A 21,355-nucleotide genomic window follows, 5' to 3' on the forward strand; every position below is an offset into this window, starting at 1 on the left:
CGCTTACAGTTTTCACCCTGGAATTACATTGGAGAGGGACTTTTTATGATGGCATGTGGTGACAGAACAAGGGGTGATGGCTTTAAACTAAAAGAGGGGAGATTTAGATTAGATATTAGGAAGAAATTCTTCCCCACGAGGGTGGTGAGAGCCTGGCCCAGGTTGGCCAGAGAGGTGGTGGCTGAACCATCCCTGGAGACATCCCAGGCCAGGCTGGACGGGGCTCTGAGCAACCTGAGCTGGTGCAGATGTCCCTGTCATGGCAGGGGGGGCACTGGGGGAGCTGGGAAGGTTCTTTCAACCCAAACCATCTGTGATCCTATAGCAAAGCTCTCAGGTCCCAGTGCAGCCCCACGCTGCGCAGGGGGGCACGGAGCCCCCTCCTCTCCCCTTCCCTGCACACACGCCTGGCCAGTCCCCCAGCGAGTCTCGGAGCGGTGTGCCCCCCGGCACACGCTGTTTACTTGGTTTCCTGGAGAAGGAGAAACCTTGGAATGCTTTTTCCTCCTTGCTTCTCACCTTCAGCGCCGCGGGAGCGGGAGCAGAGGGCTTGCGGGAGCTCCCTGAGCACTTCATTAGGAGCTCCGGCACCTGAACCGACGCAGTTTTACACACTGAATTGAACAGGAGCAAGCGCAAGTTGTAAACAACTGGAGGAAATGTTTAAACAGTAATTTTAAAAGCTTGGTTACAGCTTCCATCCCCATTCTGGATCAGCCGCATGGGGCCCAGCGGTGGATCCGCACGGAGAGGGGACGGCTCCTGCCCTGGGAAATCTCACCAGGCAAGAAGTAACATGAGACACACAGGCTGCAAGGGAGGAAGGTTTTTATTGATATCAAAGTGTATATAAATAATTCTGTCCCTTTTATAAAGCGGGCGAGGAGACGTCCATCTCCAGCGCAGCCTCCGTGGGGTCCCGGCGCCTCAGCCCCACTGCAGGTTGGGGGGGACCGGCCACCCCCCGGGCGGGGGGGCCTGCAGGGACGGGGGCAGGTCCTGCACCGGTGGCCAGCCCGGCGGGTACTGGAAAGGCACTGGTTTCTCCGGCAGAGCACTGGGGAGGTGGGGAGAGGAAGAGATGTCTCAGTCTGCTAGCAAGGCGCTGCCAAGGGGCTGAGCTTCCTCCGCTCACCCCAAAGGAGAGTTGGGGCAGCAGAGGGGGGTTTTGGTTCCCAATGAACAGGTATCTTCATACACACCCCCCAAATCCAGCAGCAGGGGTGCCGCCCATCCTGGCGGTTTTGGAACAGGCTGCCCAGGGCAGTGCTGGAGTCACCATCCCTGGAGTTTTGGACAGACGGACATGAGGTTCTCAGGACATGGGGCAGTGCCAGGGGTGGGGGAACAGGTGGATTTGATGAGCTTGAGGGGCTTTTCCAACCAAAATGATTCTTAGTGCATGCTGCTGAGAAAGAAGGTGGGAGCAGAAAGGGAAGGGGGTTTGAGGGAGGGCCCAGCCCCTGGTGCCCCGTCCCCTCCCAGCCCCGGCTGCTCCCCACTCTCCGCACAGCTGAGCTGGGAGAAGAACAAACAAACGAGCAGATGTTTCTTTCCCAGCACTGAATCCCGAGCCAGCTGTGTGCTTCCCAAAGGACAAGGACCCCTCGGAAACGGAGGCAGTGCCAACACACCGGGGTGTTTGCACTGAAGCACCCTTCAGCCTCCTCCTCCCGCCCACAGCCGGGAAATGCTGCTGCTCTGCCGCTCTCCCTCCAGTTTACCAGTTGAGGCCACTGCAGACACCACAGCTGACTGAAGAAGTGCAAAAGCAAGAAGCATCTCACCTTGTCTCCAGCTGAAGAACGTGCTTGGCTGGGGCAGGTTTAAATTCATGGGAAACACACCTTTTCCATTAATTCCTGAGTGCATGAAACACATTTGTTCTTCAACAGAAGTCCTCGCAGCAGCCTTCCAGCTTCTCAGGCCTCCACCTTCCATCCTGATGAATCTTCTTAATTGTTATGCCAGGAGAAATCTAATCAAACTCCTTTGCATAATGCTCTGGAGAAGCAGCACCCTCCTCTCCCTGCAGGGCTGACGCCGCGGCCCAAAGCCAGATAGAGCCGTTGAGAGCAGCGTTTTCATGCACACAGTCACCCGGTCGCTTGTCCCCTCGGTGGGGACTCTTCAGAGCCGGGGAGCAGGCAGGACTGCTGGGACACACACCAAGAGGGATGTTTTTGGCTCTGTCCAGGCAGGCAGCGGTTTGGTGAGCAGCGGGACGATGCCGCAGGGTGGAACAGCACGGCCATCAACTAACGAGCTGTTCTGCGAGCAGCAAAACTAATCAATAGGGATGATGCTGTCTGGGTACCTTGTTCCCTGGGGTCTCATAAGATACAAGCGCTATCTGAGGTTTACTGACAGCTGGAGCATTCAGCATGGCTGTCCCGTGGGGATTCTCCGGTGTCCAGCAAGGGTCAAGAACATTTCCTTTCCAAAGGCGTTAATGGGATTCTCCTCCTCTACCCACTTCCACGTTCATGAAACCTGTGGGATCTCACTCTCTTTGAGGCCTCAGCCCCTTTTCTGCAGGAAATCAGGGAGCAGGCTCCATGGCACATTCCCGTGCACCAACATGATCCGTTTCCTTTGGAAATCAGGTTAAAAATCAATCACGCCCTGGCAGAGCTCCACCGCTAAGAGAACTCCGCAAACGCCGTCCAGCTCCAGCCCAGCTCTCCAGAAAGCAACGGCACAGCCTGGCTTTGAAAATACGCATCAGGCGGAGGCTTCCAAATGCAGATTGTCCCCGTGAGCCCGGCCAGGCCGGGAGAGCGGCCACACCGATGATGGGCGGAAGGCAGCGTGGCGATTCTCCATCCATGGGGCTAATTCGGGTGACAGGCAGGAACGGTGTTCGGGTCACTGCCTTGAAGAAAGTGCCACCCCTCAGTGGCCCACACAGCTGCTTTTAGTCCAGCGTGATGGTTTCTTTGCACTGTGGTGTAGCTGGAGATCACCCAAGGCAGAATCTCCACCTGCGATCCCCTGCCAGGTATGAACAGCCCCAGCAGGGCAGAGACAAACTGAGCTGCGCTCACAGCAACAGCCTCCATCGCGCTTTGGGGATCACGCGTCCCAGACCTCTCCAGCCCAGCTCGAACCTTCCCGCTTGGTGCTGCCAAGAAGAGAGAGGGAGAGCTGGGGCTCCAGCATCTCCTTTTGGAGCCAATTGTCCCCGAGAGCACTTTCTCTGACGCTTTGCACAGACTGATGGTCTTTACTGACACCACCAGCCCCCGGGCAGGTTATCATCCCAAACAAATTCCCCAAAGCGGTGTTAGACCCTGCCAGAGGTTCTGCTGCATCTCAGGGACCTCAAGGACTGCAGGAGGGAGCTCTTTGTCCTTAGAAGCATTTTCAGGAGGAACACAGACTCCCCAGGCACCAGGGACCTGCCTAAACCTCTTGGTAGGTGCAGAGCAACTTCTCTGGCAGCCAAAGTGAAACACACGGTTGCTCAGAAGGACAAGGCTGGGGCTGGAGAGCACAGGGGGAGAGGAGAAATGACAGGGCCCGGCATCAGTGAGGCCAGATGGAGGAAGAGAAGCTTTGAGTAGCTGGCGTTTGGTTCCAAGAGATGGTTTTTGGGCCTTTGGGGGCAGAGGGGCTGGGCAGACAGCAACAACCCCACAAATCCCACGTCTTGGGGATGTTTGGATGCAGCAGGGACCAAATAGTTATGAATGTCTGGCAGCTCCTCTGGCTATCTTCTGGAAGAGATGATCTACCCCAAAATCAAGGGATTCACAGGCAAGAGAAGCAAACTGGGGTGAGTGAAGTGAGCGGGGGGTAGGAAAGTTACAGCCATCAGCAAGCAGCGGGTGAAGAGCGGCCAGGCTGATGGATGGAGCGGACAGAAAGCAGCAAGCCCAGACAAGCACCAGAAGGAAGATCCTGCCCAGGCCAAACACAGAGAGGAGGGGAGCAAATGGAAAAAGAACAAAAGAGAGATTTGGCACTTGCCCAAATGTCATCCAATTAAGCCTGCGGCACAGTCAGGTGAGGAAGGAAACAGCAGGCACCGGCAGGCACCCGAATCCGAATGAATGCTGCGAGGAGGAGCTAATTCCACCCTCTCGCTGGCAGGGACTGGCAGGGATGTGCAGATACAGGGCAGCAGAGGATGGAGGAGCTGTCAACAGATGAGATCAGGCTGCTGCCACTGAGCTCCGGGCATTAGTAACTCAGCACCAACCTTCCAGACACGTCTGTGCACTCTGCAGGGAGCACAGGAGCTCTGCTCCGCCTGCCTGCCCCGGGGAAGCAGCCGCAGGCAGCAAGGCCCAGCTTGTGCCCCTGCACATCGAATCACAGGGTCATTTTGGTTGGAAAAGCCCCTCAAGATCATCGAGTCCAACCATAACCCAGCCCTGGCACTGCCCCATGTCCTGAGAACCTCATGTCCGTCTGTCCAACCCTCCAGGGATGGTGACTCCAGCACTGCCCTGGGCAGCCTGTTCCAATGCCCCACAGCCCTTTGGGGAAGAAATTGTTCCCACATCCAACCTCAACCTCCCCTGGCGCAACTTGAGGCCGTTTCCTCTGCTCCTGGCGCTTGTTCCTGGGGAGCAGAGCCCGACCCCCCTGGCTCCAAGCTCCTTTCAGGCAGTTCAGAGATCAGAAGGTCTCCCCTCAGCTCCTGTTCTCCAGCTGAACCCCCCAGGTCCCTCAGCCGCTCCCATCACACTTGTGCTCCAGCCCCTCACCAGCTCCGTTCCCTTCTCTCAACTCACTCCAGCACCTCAAGGCTTTTCTTGGCATGAGGGAAAACACGTCAAGTGTGCCAGACTGGATCTGTATGTGTATCTGTATCATGTGCCAAGAGCGCAGTGTTGAGAGTCTGAAATGACAGCTCAGGGTCCCATCAGATGGCACCTCTGGTCACCTGCGCCTTCTCCTGCCCCACTCACACCCCTCTGGTGGGATCCCCAGCACCCCACGGGCCAGAAGCAGATCCAACCCTCACAGATGCTCCCTGCCACCGGTACCTGTTGCTCTGAGCCATGCTCAGTCTCTTCGCCCTCCTCTCCAGCCAGTCCTCAATGGTGCCAGGCGGGACATCTGCTCCCTCCTGCCGCAGCTCCCTCGATCTCTGCTCCCCTGGTTCAGAGAGAGAAGGCCATCAGACATTCGCGCTGCAGTCCTTTCACTCCATTAAACCCGCTGCTCATTACCCTGCATAGTTTCTTATGGCAGAGAGTTTGCAATTTGCCTGTGGCTGCCCCTCCTGCTCCTCCTCCACTGTCCCCACCTGCCATCTAGTGCTTGGCCTCCTCTCTGGTGACAGCTCCAGCCAGCCAGAGCCAGGAACAAGGACCAAGCCAGCGAGCACGGCGGCAGTTTGGGCACTTGAGGGGAGTGTGACATCTCCCCCTGGGGTAGATCATCCTCATCCTCGCCTGAAACAACCTCCACTGGCGCTGAGCCCTGAGCTGTTTCCAAAGACACGTCCCCCCAGCTGGCAGGAGGGGACTCTGCCACCTCTGCCCGGCGAGGCAGGAGTGACAGGGACGTCTGTCCGGATCGATGCAGACCTGGCAGGCTGCGGGAGTCTGAGAGGTTCAGAGAGTGCGTACAGCCAGGAGACGGGACTTCAGAGACGCTGTCAGGTCTGGTTAAGGCACACGCTGTGTGATGGATCCCCAGCCCCTGCAGACGGGCGGGAAGATGTCACCTGGCCCCGCTCAGCCAAGGCGCAACACCAGAGCAGAGCACGGCCGAGGGAGAGGAACACGTTCCTGCGTTTTCTCATGGAAGGTCAGAACAAGCAAGGCAGTGCCAGCAGAAAACCACCGGTGGCTACCCAGGGGCAGGGCAGCCTCAGGTCCTTCCAAGGGTTCAACCTCACATGGGGCAGATGCCCCAGGCCCTGCAGCACGTCCTCCCCGGGCAGCAGGGCACAGAGCTGGCAGGGCAGCCCAGTGCTCACCAGTCCCCCACAGTGGGCAGAAATCCACAGCTGCCCAGTTAGCAAAGCTCCCCGGTGCCCCCTCAGCACCGGTGACAAAGCAGGAAGGGACCGCAGGGAGAACAGGTCCAGCATGAGTCCTTGACATGGATGACATGGTTGTGGTCCTGCCAGCACATCAAGCACAGCAGGTGAGGAGATGCTGAGAGCTGCTACATCCCCAGCCCAGTGGAAAGTTCCCACCTAACAGCAAAGAGAATGTGCTACTCTGAAAAATAAACACTGAGATTAATGAAAAGGAAGCCGAGGCAGCTGTGTGTCATTCCGCTTTGTCCTGCTCATCAAAACTTCGGGGACAAGTGGTTTGGGGAACCCTGATCCCATTTAAAGACCAACCCGCCCGCAGAGCCACCCGCAGCCATGCCCACCAGGAGCCTCCTCCACACCTCCCCGCCATATGTCACACGTTTAAGGAAAATATTATACATTTCCAGACAGGGTGTGAAATTAATATCGCTTGGGCAGAGTGAAGGATCACTTCATCCTCATGGTGGCAACCAATTATTCATCTGCCTGTTGAATATTAATAAGGATGGCAGAAATGCGCTACACAATGAGCAGACGGAGACGGATAATTTGTCATCCGGCCTTTTCATCTGCCGCTGCTGGGAGGGGTGACGATGTGCTCGCTGCCACCACGAAGACAGGCTGCTGTGGTCCTGGTGCCGAGGTGCCGCTCTGCAGCCCACCGATAAGGACACGGCGGGAGACGGGACTGTTGGTGTCTCCTGCAGCTGTTCCCCGGGAGCAAAGCCCCGGCAGAGCTGTTTGGGGTCGAACCAGCAGCCTGGCCAGGTGAGGACACCGGGGAGGCCAGAAACTCCGTGTGGTGAGCTGGGCACTGCTGGGACTCAGGGTATCTGAATTCAGCTCCCAGGTAACCTTGAACCACAACCACCTTATCTCCCTTTGTTACAGGTTTCTCCATCTGGTGAGCCCCTGGGCACATCCCATCTCAACAAGGGGACAAGGACTGGTTGTGAGAGGCTTTAATGAGGCAAGGGAAAAAAAATCACAGAGGGATATCTCTCTCTTTTCTACCTACCACCGAAATCTCCTTTTCATCCCACTCCATGTCCCAACACAGACTAGACCAAAAACCACCAAAGTCTCTGGTTAGAGCAGGGAACCCCAAGGCCTAAAGTGCCCAGGGAATCCAGCAGCCACAACTCGCTGTCTTGTCCAGAAAAGCTTCCTGGCTGCACTGGAACGGCTCCAGACGCACGCTGAGCCCGCAACGTGCCCTTGTGGCCAAGAGGCCAATGGTACCTGGGGTGCATGAGGAAGAGTGTGACCAGCAGGTCGAGGGAGGTTCCTCCCCCTCTGCTCTGCCCTGGGGAGGCCACATCTGCTGTACTGGGTCCAGTTCTGGGCTCCCCAGTTCCAGAAGGACAAGGAATTACTGGAGAGAGTCCAGTGCAGGGACACAAAGAGGCTGAGGGATCTGGAGCATCTTTGTGATGAGGAGACACTGAGAGAGCTGGGGCTGCTGAGCTGGAGAAGAGAAGCTGAGAGGGATCTGATCAATGCTTACAAACATCTCCAGGGTGGGTGTCAAGAGGATGGCTGTCTGCCTTGACTTCAGCAAGGTTGGAGGCCTGCAGTTCATGGGGTTCCCCAGGGGTCAGTATTGGGTCCAGTCCTGTTCACCCTGTCCATCAGTGACCTGGAAGGACAGACTGAGTGCGCCCTCAGCCCTTTTGCTGATGATACTAACTGGGAGGAAGGCGGCAGCCCAGACCCCTCCCGAGCACACGAGCAGCGGCAGAGAGAGCCGAGGTCGATGGGGCCTGTGACACGAGCAGCTGAAGACGTTACCACCCCACGGCACAGCAGCCTGCTGCCAGAGCGCTCCTCCTCGTGCTTGTCGCTAACTTACACCAGCTGCCTACAGCCACCCCCAGCAGCGTCACTTGTACTCTATCAATCCCACGGACATACCGCAAACACTCGCCCAACCATGCCCTCCCTGTCCCCTCGCAGCTCGGGCTCGCTGGGGCTCAGCGAAGAGGCTGCTTTATGTCAATACCACCGGCAGAAGTGACGCCGATTAGCGGGGAGCCAATAACTTGAAGCGAGAAGATGGTAATTTGACAGTGACTTTTCCTGACATGACTCTACTTAAAATGACAGCCTGGCAGCGTCTCGCTGATGAATGATGCAGCAGATGCAGAGGGCTAATGCTTTGATGCGGGAACAGCTGGGAATATCCTCCCTCCCTGCTGAAGGTGGGAACTGTTGCTTCTTGATGAGTCTATTCTGTGGGGTGCAGAAATGCTGAAGCTGAACTAGGACACACTCTGAGCTGTTACCGAACAGCGAATTGTCCAGAAATTTTGCTGCTGAACCCACAAGCCTAACACAAACAACCAGGTGAATTCCCTGCATCGGAAAGGCCGAGTGTTAAGAATAATGTAATGTTTCCTTTGGCTGTAATAAAAAAGCATCATTAGCAAAGGGAGCTCACTGACACTACCAACACCACTGAAGAGGGATTCAGGCACAGGTTCAATATTTACATGACAAAGAAGTGCCATCATGGTTTAGCAGTGTTGAAAAAAGTTGAGAAGGGCTTTGCTGTGGTTTAGGACGCAAGCCCACCCCTGACCATGGGTTAGCGAGCTACGGGATTTCTTCACACCTTTTTCTGTAGCACCTGGATAAGGGGAGACACAGGTGCAATGCAGCCTCACAGCTCCCCTGCTTCTGTGCCCGAGGAGAGCGGAGTTCAGCAGCACTGCGCACCCACCAAGAGACTGTCCGCTCCTACCCCGGCAGAGGCAGAGGTGCCCATCTCCAGCCCTGGCACACAAGGCTCTGCACAAAACACTGATTCGCAGATTCACACAGAATCCCAGAGTGTCAGGGGTTGGAAGGGACCTGGAAAGCTCATCCAGTGCAATCCCCCCATGGAGCAGGAACACCCAGATGAGGTTACACAGGAAGGTGTCCAGGCGGGTTGGAATGTCTGCACAGAAGGAGACTCCACAACCCCCCTGGGCAGCCTGGGCCAGGCTCTGCCACCCTCACCCCCAACAAGTTTCTTCTCATATTCAAGTGGAACCTCTTGTGTTCCAGTTTGCACCCATTGCCCCTTGTCCTGTCACTGGTTGTCACCAGAAGAGCCTGGCTCCATCCTCCTGACACTCCCCCTTTCCATCTTGATCCCCATGAATGCGTCCCCCCTCAGTCTCCTCTTGTCCAGCTCCAGAGCCCCAGCTCCCTCAGCCTTTCCTCACACGGGAGATGCTCCACTCCCTTCAGCATCTTGGTGGCTGCGCTGGACTCTCTCCAGCAGTTCCCTGTCCTGCTGGAACTGAGGGGCCACAACTGGACACAATATTCCAGGTGTGGTCTCCCCAGGGCAGAGTAGAGGGCTCTGGAGCTTCCAGGCCTCCCAGTTCATCTCAGATCCCCAACCAGCCCAGGCTGCAGACCTGTCAGCAGCTCCCAGACGCTGCAGGTTCCGATGGGAAACCTCTGAAGACACTGACAACCCAGAGAGAGGCAGCAGGACCCAGACCCTGATCCAACCTGCGCTCCGTCACCTCACCCACAGCGGCTGCGACACCTCATAGCACAAAAACACCAGGGCTGGGTGCTAAAGCACATGGGGACATTGACGGAGTGGCCTGACAGACAGGTGTGCTGGTTTAAATGGAAGTGAGTTAATTTTCTTCGTGCAGTTAGAAACCTTTTTCCTAGCTGGCACAGTCCTTGTTTGAACTTAGTGTGAGAACAAGAGATAAAACCCCAGGACAGAGTTAATGTTTTTAATTGCTCTGGTCTGAGAGCCATAAGAGGGAAGCATAGAGGAAGAGGGATGGATGGGGCAGAGCTTGACTGATATCCAGACTGACCAGTGAGAATACTCCAGCCCATTAGTGTCATGCTTCAGATTTAAGGCAAGTCGAGATCTTCTGTTTTTCTCTTTTTCTTCTCTGTCCTTGTTGGAGCTGGGACACAGGCCTGTTCAGGACTTCCTTTAGTCTGGCCTTTTGCTGTTTTTCAGAGGCCTCTGGGCCTTTCTGCCTTTTTCGCTTTTCTCAGCTGATCGGACTAAGTGCTGCTGCCTGGGACTGGCTGCTCGGTGCAGGCAGAGTTCATGAGGAATTGCATTGAGTATCTTTTATTTTATATCCTATTTCTATTACATTTATATATATTTACTAGTAGTGTATTAGCTGTCACAGCTCTAGCTCTGCCCGAGTCTCACTGTCTGCGTCACGGGTGCTTTGGTACCCTCAGGAGTGGTGACATGTCCCCAGGACACACTGAACGCCGGTGTGGCTTTTGGTCCTTCCATCCAGGCCACTGCGTTATGGGCTGCGCCTCTTCTCCAGCACATCCCGCTGAGCTCGCCCCTCCTGAAATCCCACCGAGCTCTCTGCAGGCTCGGCAGATGAGAATCAGAATCATTTCAGTCGGAAGAGACCCTCAGGATCATCGAGTCCAACCATAACCTGACTCTAGCACTAAACCATGTTCCTAAGAACCTCGTCTAAATGCCTTTTAAAGCCCTCCAGGGATGGTGACTCCAGCACTGCCCTGGGCAGCCTGTTCCAATGCCCCACAGCCCTTTGGGGAAGAAATTGTTCCCACATCCAACCTCAACCTCCCCTGGCGCAACTTGAGGCCGTTTCCTCTGCTCCTGGCGCTTGTTCCTGGGGAGCAGAGCCCGACCCCCCTGGCTCCAAGCTCCTTTCAGGCAGGTCAGAGATCAGAAGGTCTCCCCTCAGCTCCTGTTCTCCAGCTGAACCCCCAGGTCCCTCAGCCGCTCCCATCACACTTGTGCTCCAGCCCCTCGCCAGCTTTGTCACCTCCTCTGCACTCTCTCTAGTACCTCAATGTCCTTCTTATGATGAGGGGCCCAAAACTGACGCCAGGATTTGAGGTGAGGCCTCATCAGCACTGAGATTTCGAGGTCTGTGTGATGCTCAGCTCCGCTTGGCTCACTCGGGATTTCCAAGGAGCATCACCATGAGAGAGGCGAGCAGGATTTAACTCCACAACCAGGCAGTGCAGCCAAGGACAAGGCACCCTGCCGGCCCTTGGCCATCACTTCTTGAAGCCTAATTGTTTAATTTAATGTTTGACTTGGTAAGACAAATGCAAGGTTTCCAGGTAATCTCCCAGGAATCGGCTCTTTCGCTAGCCAATTCCCCACTTACGCCTGACCCATTTGACAGAAGTCAATATTCAATAACAAGCGTAATTGGCAAAGAAACCCGCTCGAGCGCGGACGAGCTTGCCAGCCTGTCCCCGCGGCTCCGTGCTGCTCCAAAGAGCTTCCACTACCCTGCAATAAACGGCTTTCAATGACGGAAACAGGCTCCTGCGAACAGGCTGCTGTCCTCTGCCACCTCTCGGGAGCCCGGCACATAAACCCCGCAGCACAGAAGGGTCGGGAGAGGTTCTGCGCTAGGAGCGAGGAAGAGGAGTGTGACCGCCAGCCGGCACTGCCGCCGCCAGAAGGACGAGCTGGGGAGCTCAGCTCCGCGCAGCCCAACCAGATGGGTTTTATTGACTGTCAGCGTGGTTCAGCGATTGACTCACAGAGCTCGGGGACTCATGGACTGACTCAGCAACGGCGAGGACTGGAATAGCTCTGGAGTGGTGCCTTCCTCCCGCTCCCCAGAGCTCCGCCTGCCCAAACCCAACCCTCCGGAGGCCAGGACGGAGTCTCTACCCCACACACACCCCACATCTCATATGTATCTATGTACACACACACTTTCAACACTTAAGCCTGGCTTAGCCAGACTATTGGCAAAACAGCTGGTGTGGGTGCAAGAACTGCTCCGAATTTGGGCTGTGTCCGGAAAAGCATTGCAGCAGGTTGATCCTTCCTCTCTGCTCTGTCCGGGTGCTGTGTCCACTGCTGGGCTCCCCAGTGCCACAGAGACAGGGACATACTGGAGGGAGGCCAGCACAGGCAAGAGACAACGGGCACAAACCAAAATACAGGAATTTCCATTTAAATATTAAAAGAAAAATATGCATTTGTATTGCAAAAGTGGTCAAACACCAGAACAGGTTGCCCACAGGCGTTGTAGAGTCTCTACCCTGGAAGATATTCCAGACACAACCGGACATGGTCCTGAGCAGCCTGCTTGGGTTTACCCAGCTCTGAGCAAGGCCGGGTTGGGACTGGACGATCTCCAGCGGAGACCTCAACCCCCCCTAAGCAAAGAAACCTATAGGGAAAAGAGAGCTGCCACCTCTTTTAGGGCAAGGAGGTGCTATTTTCAGAATGAAAAAGTTCCAAAGTGCTCCAGAGAGTCGTAGCAAGGGAGCAGCTGCCCCTTATCCTCTGCCCAAACTTCAGTTCCACCCAAAGCCATGTGAGAAGGGGCCATTTCTGGATTCAGGACCCCTGTCCTCTCCTCAGGATAACCCAGCTGACAGCAGGCGAGCTCTTCCCAGGAGTGGAACCAGCAGATCCTGGGTAATGTCAGAGAGGTGGGGGGAAATCAAAGCCATAAATTTAAGGGGAAGTGATGTACCAGTGCCCTCTGCTGCTGACAGTTTTTATTCCCTGACTGAACAAAACCCCGAGGGCTCAGAGAGCCCCCTCTGCTTCAGACACTGCTCAGCAGTGACAGCATTGCTCAGCTCCAGGTTTGTGTCTGTGCCAGGCGATCAAGAGCAGAAAGCATCTGAGAACCGGCAGCACTCCAGCCACGCTACAGGCTCAGGAGCCAGGCAGGAGGGATCCACGGGCAGCACAGGACCACAGCCCCTCGCTGCACAACCCCTCATGTGCCCCTGCACAGCCCATGCTCCCCCTGCTCAGACACCCTCGTCCTTTTTTGAGGACTCACCCTTCACCTGGGCGCTCAGCTTCTCCAGGTCCTGCTCTGTCATGTGGGAGAATCTGCAGCTGGATCCGAAATCACACTGGCCTGGAAGGAAAGCCAGAGAGCCCCGTGAGAGCCACGAACACGAGGTGCTCCCTTGTACATGTGCATGCAAACCCAAGATCACTATGCCCACATGCTGGACACAAAGCTCCCTCCACCACAAACACGCATCCCAGGGCTCTCCAGAACAGCCCTGGGCTGGCTCACGAAGGAGCTGCTGGAGCTCAGGCCGTTATTTCTACCTCAGAAGAACTCACCTGTCAGCAGAAACTTCCGACAAGGTTTCTTAGTTTGCTCCTCTTGCAGGATAGCGGCAGCATCTGAAAGAGATAAAGGACAGACCACAGAACAGGTTAAAGATCTCTTGCACAGCTATAGCCCATCACATTATGGTCCCAAACAGGCCAGTTGACTAGTGGGAGGCCAAGAACTTAAGCCACTGATTAACTGACTGTTAACAGTCCCTATTTGCACCCCTGGCTTCAGCTTTTCACCAGCTTGCAGATATCACCTTCTTTGCTTTCTGCTTCATGCTTTCTCCCCATCCCAGCTGGGGAAAAGCAGTGCGACAGAAAAGCAAGGACTCTGCAGCACTTCTGGGCAGCAGAGAAAGACCAGGCAGAGGCACAGAGCTCCCAGAGAAGCTGGACACTACTGAAATGGTCCTTCTGGTCCACCTCCTGGAGATGTCCTGGGGAAAGCGAGCCCAGACACAGCAGCTCCTGTGGAAGAACCAGCACTGGCTGATGCCAGGCCAGAGAGTCCGGAGACAAGAGGAGATGAACCCCCTCATCAGGGATGGGATGAGGAATTTTGTCAGTTAGAGGGAAATCAAAGGTTGCAGCCTGGTGAGAAGTGCTAGGTGACCTGTCACACCAGCACTGACCCAGAGAGAACTGGGCTGGGGCTGTTGGCCCCCCAGACTGAGAGCCTTTCCAACCCCCCTGTTGGGTTCAGCAGGGAGCAGAGTCACCCAGAGCTCTGCAGAGCCAGGACAGAACACAGCCCACAACTTCTGATCCTCAGGAACCAGAATGAAGCTGAGGAACACACAGGCAACGCTGTCACAATCAGTTTAACCCAAATTAAGCCTTTGCTACGGCCAAAATACACAGTCCTGCTCTCAGGACTCTGGACACAAATTCCCACCATATTTTTGGGGCCAGTTGACCACGAGTCACCAATGTGCCCTTGTGGCCAAGAAGCCAATGGTACCTGGGGTGTGTGAGGAAGAGTGTGACCAGCAGGTCAAGGGAGGTTCCTCCCCCTCTGCTCTGCCCTGGGGAGGCCACATCTGGAGTCTGTGTCCAGTTCTGGGCTCCCCAGTTCAAGAAGGACAAGGAATTACTGGAGAGAGTCCAGCGCAGGGACACAAAGATGCTGAGGGGTCTGGAGCATCTTTGTGATGAGGAGACACTGAGAGAGCTGGAGGTGTTGAGCTGGAGAAGAGAAGCTGAGAGGGATCTGATCAATGGATCAATAGCTCAGGGTGGGTGTCAGAGGATGGACCAGACTCTGTTCAGTGGTGCCCAACGCCAGGGTGAGGGGCAACGGGCACAGACTGAAGCACAGGAGGCTCCATGTGAACATGAGCGGAAACTTGTTTGCTGGGAGGTGCCAGAGCCTGGCCCAGGCTGCCCAGAGCGGGTGTGGAGTCTCCTTCTCTGAGACATTCAAACCGCCTGGACCCACCTGTGTGATCTGCTCTGTGACCCTGCGTGAGCAGGGCTGGGCTGGGGATCTGCAGAGCTCCTACAACCCAACCAGCCTGGGATGCTGTGGTACTAAACCACATGTAACTGCGTGGTGAGCCAGGTCAGAGCACTGAGCTGGGTGAGAAGGCACCTGCTGAACAGGCAGAGGACACAGGACGTTCCTCCAGCACATCCCAACACAGCCTCCAGCCCAGAACTCCAGACCCTCCTCTGCCAAAGCCCCAGCACATCCAGCCCTCCTCCTCTGCTCCTTGGCTGGGGCAGGTTTGAACACTTAGGGACATGGTTTAGTGCTAGATTTGAGTTATGGTTGGACTTGATGATCTTAAGGGTCTCTTCCAACCAAAAGGATTCTATGACTCTGTACCATGCTTTGCGCTGCTTCCCCAACCCTCTCACCCTTCTGGGATCTCCAGTCAAGCGGTCACATCCTCAGCCTTTCTCATGGCCACCCTCAGAACCCAGCGCAGGGCACCGCTGCCAACAAGGGTGCACGGCCCGCTTTCTCCATCGGCACACACACACCCCCATTTCCGTGCTCCTCGCAAGTCAGAAATCAACTCTGGTTTGCAGAAGCCATTAACTCACCTTCAGAAACCCCAACTCACTTTGTTCTCTCGGGTCTCCTATCTCGGATTTGCCTGTGATGCCAAGAGAGCTTTATATCCCACTCCTGTCCTCAGAAATAACCTCCCTATCTCTTCCACCTCATTTCAAGTCCCAGCTGACGTCTGCAGCTTCCCCTTCCCACATCCAGACACACGAGGGTTTTGCCTCTGAGACCGCTCGACAGCAACACCATGAAGTCCACAATTTACCGGCACAGACAATCTGAATACAAATCATCAATGCAGATTTATTTTATCTATTCCCAATGCCCCCAGATCTCATCCATCACCCCCCAGGCCCAGAAAGGGAGCGGCGGACGGTTGGTCGGACCCACCTCGGAATAAGTCGTACCAGGCTCTCTTGGCCCTGAGATGCTGCACTCCGTTGAGGTGTTTCTTCCTGTTGTGAAGGTTGTCCTGGAAGGACCTGTCACAGTAGTCGCAGAAGTATCTCTTCCCCATCTCTCTTCTGGCAGAGCAGCATCAGCGCGGCCTGGGAACCATCAGCCAGCTCCTCGGCACCCAGCGACGGATGATCCAAGATTTACAGCGCCTGCTTCCAAAGGAGGGGAACTCAAATCATTTAGGGCTGGCAGACAGAGGAAGAGGCGAGACCCAACAGTAAATATTCTTGTCCATCAGGGACTGGCAAGGCAGTGTCTGCTGCATATACATGGGGGAGACAGCTCGGATCTCCGTTTCTTATCTCTGTTACCCAAAGCAACGACAGCTCTGCTGAAAGAAATTTCCTTCCCTGAGCTCAGAGCACCCAAAACAGAGGCTGTGGAGAGCCAGCAGCTCCCAGCACCACGGGAGATGCAGCAGAAACCATCCAGCGTTCAAAGTGAAGGAATTAGAGGTCACAGCCTCCACCTGGGGCCCCAGGACTTCGACCGGGAGCATGGGGCTCCCTGAGCTGCCATGCAACAGGAAGGAAATTCCCCCATGTCCATCTCTACAAGGTAAGGAAGAAACTCAGGAGCTCCTCAAAGATGCTAAACCAGCTGCTCTCACCTGTACTGCACGTAGGAAGCTGCATCGCAAACCTTGAAGGACACGTCGCTTCGTTCAGTTCATCTATTCACTGCTGTGCATCAAGGACTGCCCTCCTCATCCTCATCCTCACCCTCCCCAGCCTGTGGCAGCGAGATGTGTCACCCCCACTGAACACACTACTTGCAAAAACTAAAACACAACAGCCTTACAGGCAGGAAAAAACAACCCCCAGCTCCACAGCCACTGAAATCAGCCTGGAGGTGCCAAATCCTTCTTCCCCAGGGCAGAGCGGCTTCTCACACAAGCATTTGTGGTCCGGAGGCTCTGTTGTGGGGGGCTCGAGAAGGACCAGGACAGAATTCGGGCACTTTCATCTGCGCTGGGCATGGAGTAGCTCCCGGTGGGGCAGATGGGGTGTGTGGTTACGTGCAGTGCTGTCCCCACCTCGCTGGAGCTGGAAGTTCTCTCCCGAGTGGTGTAAAGGTGCCTGATAAACGCCGAAGATGGATGCACCAGGAGATAAACTCCTAAAGCAATTCTCCAGTTTTTGACACCTTGACAGCCAAATGCGTTTAAAAAATGGTACAGAGACCAGCACAAGAAATCAAGACTTCTATAAATAAACCAGGGTCAGAATCAATCACGGCCTCCCTAATGATTCCTCGGAATCGGCAGGGAGAACAACAGCAACACGCGATCCCTCAGAGCCCAGCATGCTGAGCTCAGCCCTCCCGCCATCCATCCATCCATCCCTCCACCCATCCATCCATCTCTCCATCCATCTATCCATCCATCCCCTCACGAGCAGCCATGCCAAACTCCCTTCGTTCCCCGTCTCCTGAGAAACGCTGCTTCAAAACCAAATCCCTGCAAACCTTACTGGCCTCGCACCACAGGTTCAGACGTAACCCCCTCCCTCCACATCCAGCTGCCTTCAATGGAAACATTTCCTCATTTTGCTTTTTTTGAGTCGGCTTGCAGACATTCACACTGAAAGTAAAAACATTCCGAGACTCAACTTCATTTGAAATCTCTTCATTTTAAGGTATTTTCATAGAGCCATAGGATCATTTTGGTTGGAAGAGACCCTCAGGATCATTGAGTCCAACCACAACGCAACTCTAGCACTAAAACCATGTCCCTGAGAACCTCGTCTATGAGCCTTTTAAGCCCCTCCAGGGATGGTGACTCCAGCACTGCCCTGGGCAGCCTGTTCCAATGCCCCACAGCCCTTTCCGGGACGAGTTTTTTCCTAATATCCAACCCAATTTTTCCTAATATCCCATTTTTTCCTAATATCCAATCTAAACCTCCCCCTCCCCTTCCTCCTTCTCCAGGTGAAACCCCTCACTGACAGGCAGTGATCAGCCATCCCTCCCCAATGTGACCACAAACTGCATCTCCCACAAACACCACCAGCCCCAGCTCCTGCTCGGGAGGGAAACTCAGCTCTGCAGGGCTTGAGGTCTGAAATTGTCCCTCTCCAGCCCACAAAACCAACCCCAAGTGCTGCTTAATGAACATTAAGCCGTAGTTTTCTCGCATCCTTCACTAGCTCATCCCGGGTTTTGCGGCTGGCTCTGCTGTGGTGGGGCTGCAGGAATCCCCAGGGAACGCTCGTACCCGGCGTCTGACCCACCGGCGGACCCTGCTGCGGCTTTTCACTACGGAACAACATCCCCTTTCCGCATCTTATGCCGCTGCCTCCCAAAGTTTCTGGTGACATAAAAGCTTCTCGTTTCAGCCGCCGGCTCCTGCGCCTCCATGTCTGCAGAAGGGCTGCTGGGAACGGGGAACACAAATGAGATTCCGCAGCGGCCCCACGCGCGTCCGCACAGCTCTCCATGGGAATTCTGCCCGCGGAAGCTCGGCAGCAGCCGCCTTTGAAATCATCTTTCCAACTTTGCCTTTCATCACCCCACCAGCAATAACTGCAGAAGCTCCTTCCCCCTCCCTCCCCAACACCAAAAAGCTCCTACAGATTCCAGGCAGCCCCGAGGTGCCGGCTCCCAAATTCTCCCGGCAATTCCCATCGCAGGGGACGAATGGAATTAAAAAAGGCAATTCGAGGAGCATCAGATTCTCCCAGAGATCGCCCCCTCCAAAGATTACACTGAAGACTTATTTCCATCTCTTTAAGAATTCAATTGCGTGGATTATCTTGGCTGGATTCTGACAACTCTGCGGCGCTTTGCGCTGCACTGGTACGTAGGAATAAAAGCCACTTCTGAGCGGCGCTGGATAACCTATTTCCATCCTCCCAAAAGGCTCCAACAGTAAACAAAGAGCATTATTCAGCTGCAGAGATGTTTTCTAATTAAATCCATCCTAGTCATTATGAAATACAGTAAATGTAGCTGCTCTATAAAGAACTGCTTCAGCTTGGCCATTTCCTCTGAACATCTCTAGACCCTAATTTGCAATTGAATTCAGGCGAGCAGACCCCTGGACCCACGGGCAGCCAGAAATGGTTTCAGGCGGGTTTTGTACCAGCTTAAAAGTCTTTCTGCATAAATCCAACTACAAAACAAAACGAAACAAAAGCCAGGGCTTTGTCTTTATCTTGATGCTTAAAAGTATTAACAAAAAACCTCCTCTGCTTTGAGCCTCTTGGAGCGATGTTTTACAAGAAACAGCACATTCTGGGGCACGCGCAGGTGTCCGGCTCATCCAGCCGAGGTGTTTGGTTGAACTCCAGGCAAGATCTCCCGTGCACCAGCCCCTTTCCCTTCTCGAATTGCTGCCACACGCTGCCCATCGTGCTCTGCCAGCCACACGTTTTATTTAGGACTCTCCGGGGGTCCTTCCACTGGTTTCCCTGAGCTGTGGCCAGAGGGAAGGTGACCCAGACACCAGCACACGACGGGTTGTTGTCGAGGTGTGGGTGTTTTCCCCACGCCGACCCCTGAGAACCGTCGCTGGGCCTTGACCCCGGTTTCCTGCTGCCTCCAGCCCAGACCTGGGGCCGTTTCAGCCACTTTGGATACCCTGATGTGAACTTCATTAAATCCAAGTGTCAAGCTTATGATATTCAGCTGCCAATTTAAACGCGTTCATATCTCTACGGGAACACACCAAATGCCAGCTGTTTGTCAGCACCTTCAAGACAGACAGACAGATGCTGATTTCCATGATGCCTTGTGTAAATCCAGAGCCTCCAGCTTGGTTCAGGATTAAGATCAACCTGAGCATCACAAAACCACCCCAGCTGCAGCAGTTTATGGGCTACTGGGGTGTCTTAGAGACAAACCCGAGCAGTTAATATAGAAAAATAATAATAATAATAGAGTTTTTCAAAGGGAGAACACTATGCGTAGGGCACAGGAATATGTCAGGCACCTTCCAGCCTCTGTCCAGGCTGCCAGCACACGCACAGGCTCTGCCCGACCCCAGAAACCCCACGGTAGCTGCATGCAGGGAATCAAACATAAATAAATTAAGAGAAATGACTGTGCAGCCAGACCGTGCACTCCTTCTGAGCAGTCGAGACAGATGACAAAGCGAGTGTCACTTGAGGATCTGTTCTGAAATTTAATGTAGATGCTGGTTTACAATGACCATGCGGTGGGATGACTTCAAGATTCCCCTGCCCTGTCATCTGTTCTCCCTTTCTCAATCCAAAATCTATGTCACTCCCATCAGTGCTGGAGCCACCCTGGGACCCCTCTGGCCTCACTAAGGTTAAACAGAAAGAAAAACACAAAGAGAAGGTGGTAAATGGGAACGTTTCTGCTTCAGTTATAGAATCACAGATGGTTTGTGTTGGAGGGACCTTCCCAGCTCCCCCAGTGCCCCCCCTGCCATGACAGGGACATCTGCACCAGCTCAGGTTGCTCAGAGCCCCGTCCAGCCTGGCCTGGGATGTCTCCAGGGATGGTTCAGCCACCACCTCTCTGGCCAACCTGGGCCAGGCTCTCACCACCCTCAGGGCAACAATTTCTTCCTCACGTTTGGCCTGAATCTCCCTCCTTTGGTTTAAAACCATCACCCCTTGTCCTATCGCAAGAGGCCCTGCTCAGAAGTCTGTCCCCATCTTTCTTATGGGCCCCTTTTAAGTCCGGAAAGACCGCAATAAGGTCTCCCAGGAGTTTCTCTTACCCAGCTGAACACCCCAACTCTCCCGTGTGTTCTGCCACAAGGGCCACGTTGGGCTCATCGTGAGGTCCCTGGAGCTGCCACTAAAGCGTCCTCTGCCTTTTATGGGCCACAACATCCACCTCCTGCCCAGAGCACAACAGTGACACTCACTGCCCTGCATGAAAACACCCCAACTGCCCCCAACCGCCCTGAGGGGAGAGCAGGGGAGGACACTAATACAAACCCCTCTTTCTTCTCTGCTTCACCCTCTGCAGGTCACTCTGGCAGGGGGGGCTCCTGCCCCAACAAGGCCCCTGTGGCTCCACAGCCAGGGCCCCTCCTTCCCTCACCTGAATTTGCTGAAGCTGAAACAAGGCCTTGTGCCCGGGGGCTGTGCCAACTGTGTGGATTTAACCTCAAAAAAAGCAGAAAATAATGACTCAGAGTACCCAGTGGAAGCTGCTTCCGCACAAGAGGCACAAGGAGAGAGTGGGGATTCAACCCATGGACCCAGCAGAGAATCACAGAATCATTTTGGTTGGAAAAGCCCCTCAAGATCATCGAGTCCAACCATAACCCACCCCTGGCACTGCCCCATGTCCTGAGAACCTCATGTCCGTCTGTCCAACCCTCCAGGGATGGTGACTCCAGCACTGCCCTGGGCAGCCTGTTCCAATGCCCCACAGCCCTTTGGGGAAGAAATTGTTCCCACATCCAACCTCAACCTCCCCTGGCGCAACTTGAGGCCGTTTCCTCTGCTCCTGGCGCTTGTTCCTGGGGAGCAGAGCCCGACCCCCCTGGCTCCAAGCTCCTTTCAGGCAGTTCAGAGATCAGAAGGTCTCCCCTCAGCTCCTGTTCTCCAGCTGAACCCCCAGGTCCCTCAGCCGCTCCCATCACACTTGTGCTCCAGCCCCTCACCAGCTCCGTTCCCTTCTCTCCACTCGCTCCAGCACCTCAAGGCCTTTCTTGGCGTGAGGGGCCCAGAACTGCCCCAGGATTGGCGGTTTGGCCTCCCCAGGTCCCAGCACAGGGACGGTCACTGCCCTGGGCCTGCTGGCCACACTGTTCCTGTAGCAGCCGGGTGGCCTCTCGCCCCCTGTCACACGGGTCCGTGTCCGC

The 21,355-nt window shown here is 55.0% G+C and overlaps 1 protein-coding gene across 2 annotated transcripts; it reads right to left on the reverse strand.

The window, feature by feature from the left end:
- Positions 1-811: 811 nt before the first annotated feature.
- Positions 812-21,301, reverse strand: ZMAT5 (zinc finger matrin-type 5). 2 transcript variants are annotated; one of them, XM_082066697.1, is made up of 6 exons: positions 21,155-21,301; positions 15,499-15,716; positions 13,098-13,160; positions 12,802-12,882; positions 4,998-5,109; positions 812-1,057 (listed from the first exon to the last, which is right to left on the reverse strand). In XM_082066697.1, the coding sequence occupies exons 2-6, from the start codon at positions 15,623-15,625 to the stop codon at positions 928-930; spliced, it is 513 nt and encodes a 170-aa protein (XP_081922823.1). In that variant the 5' UTR covers positions 15,626-15,716; positions 21,155-21,301; the 3' UTR covers positions 812-927. The 2 variants fall into 2 exon arrangements, with proteins under 2 accessions (XP_081922823.1, XP_081922824.1); XM_082066698.1 differs by having other exon boundaries at positions 21,190-21,296.
- Between the last annotated feature and the right edge of the window lie 54 nt (positions 21,302-21,355).

The sequence above is a fragment of the Streptopelia decaocto genome (assembly GCF_964273445.1).
Source record: "Streptopelia decaocto genome assembly, chromosome: 15".
NCBI classification, from domain to species: Eukaryota; Metazoa; Chordata; class Aves; order Columbiformes; family Columbidae; genus Streptopelia; species Streptopelia decaocto.

What these genes read in the sequence shown, in the direction of transcription:
- ZMAT5 (XM_082066697.1), bottom strand. Translation starts at nt 15,625, where the DNA reads ATGGGGAAGAGATACTTCTGCGACTACTGTGACAGGTCCTTCCAGGAC. An exon ending in CTGGTACGACTTATTCCGAG is followed by an intron (nt 13,161 to 15,498) that starts GTGGGTCCGACC and finishes TATCTCTTTCAG; the next exon opens with ATGCTGCCGCTATCCTGCAA. An exon ending in TCGGAAGTTTCTGCTGACAG is followed by an intron (nt 12,883 to 13,097) that starts GTGAGTTCTTCT and finishes CTTTCCTTCCAG; the next exon opens with GCCAGTGTGATTTCGGATCC.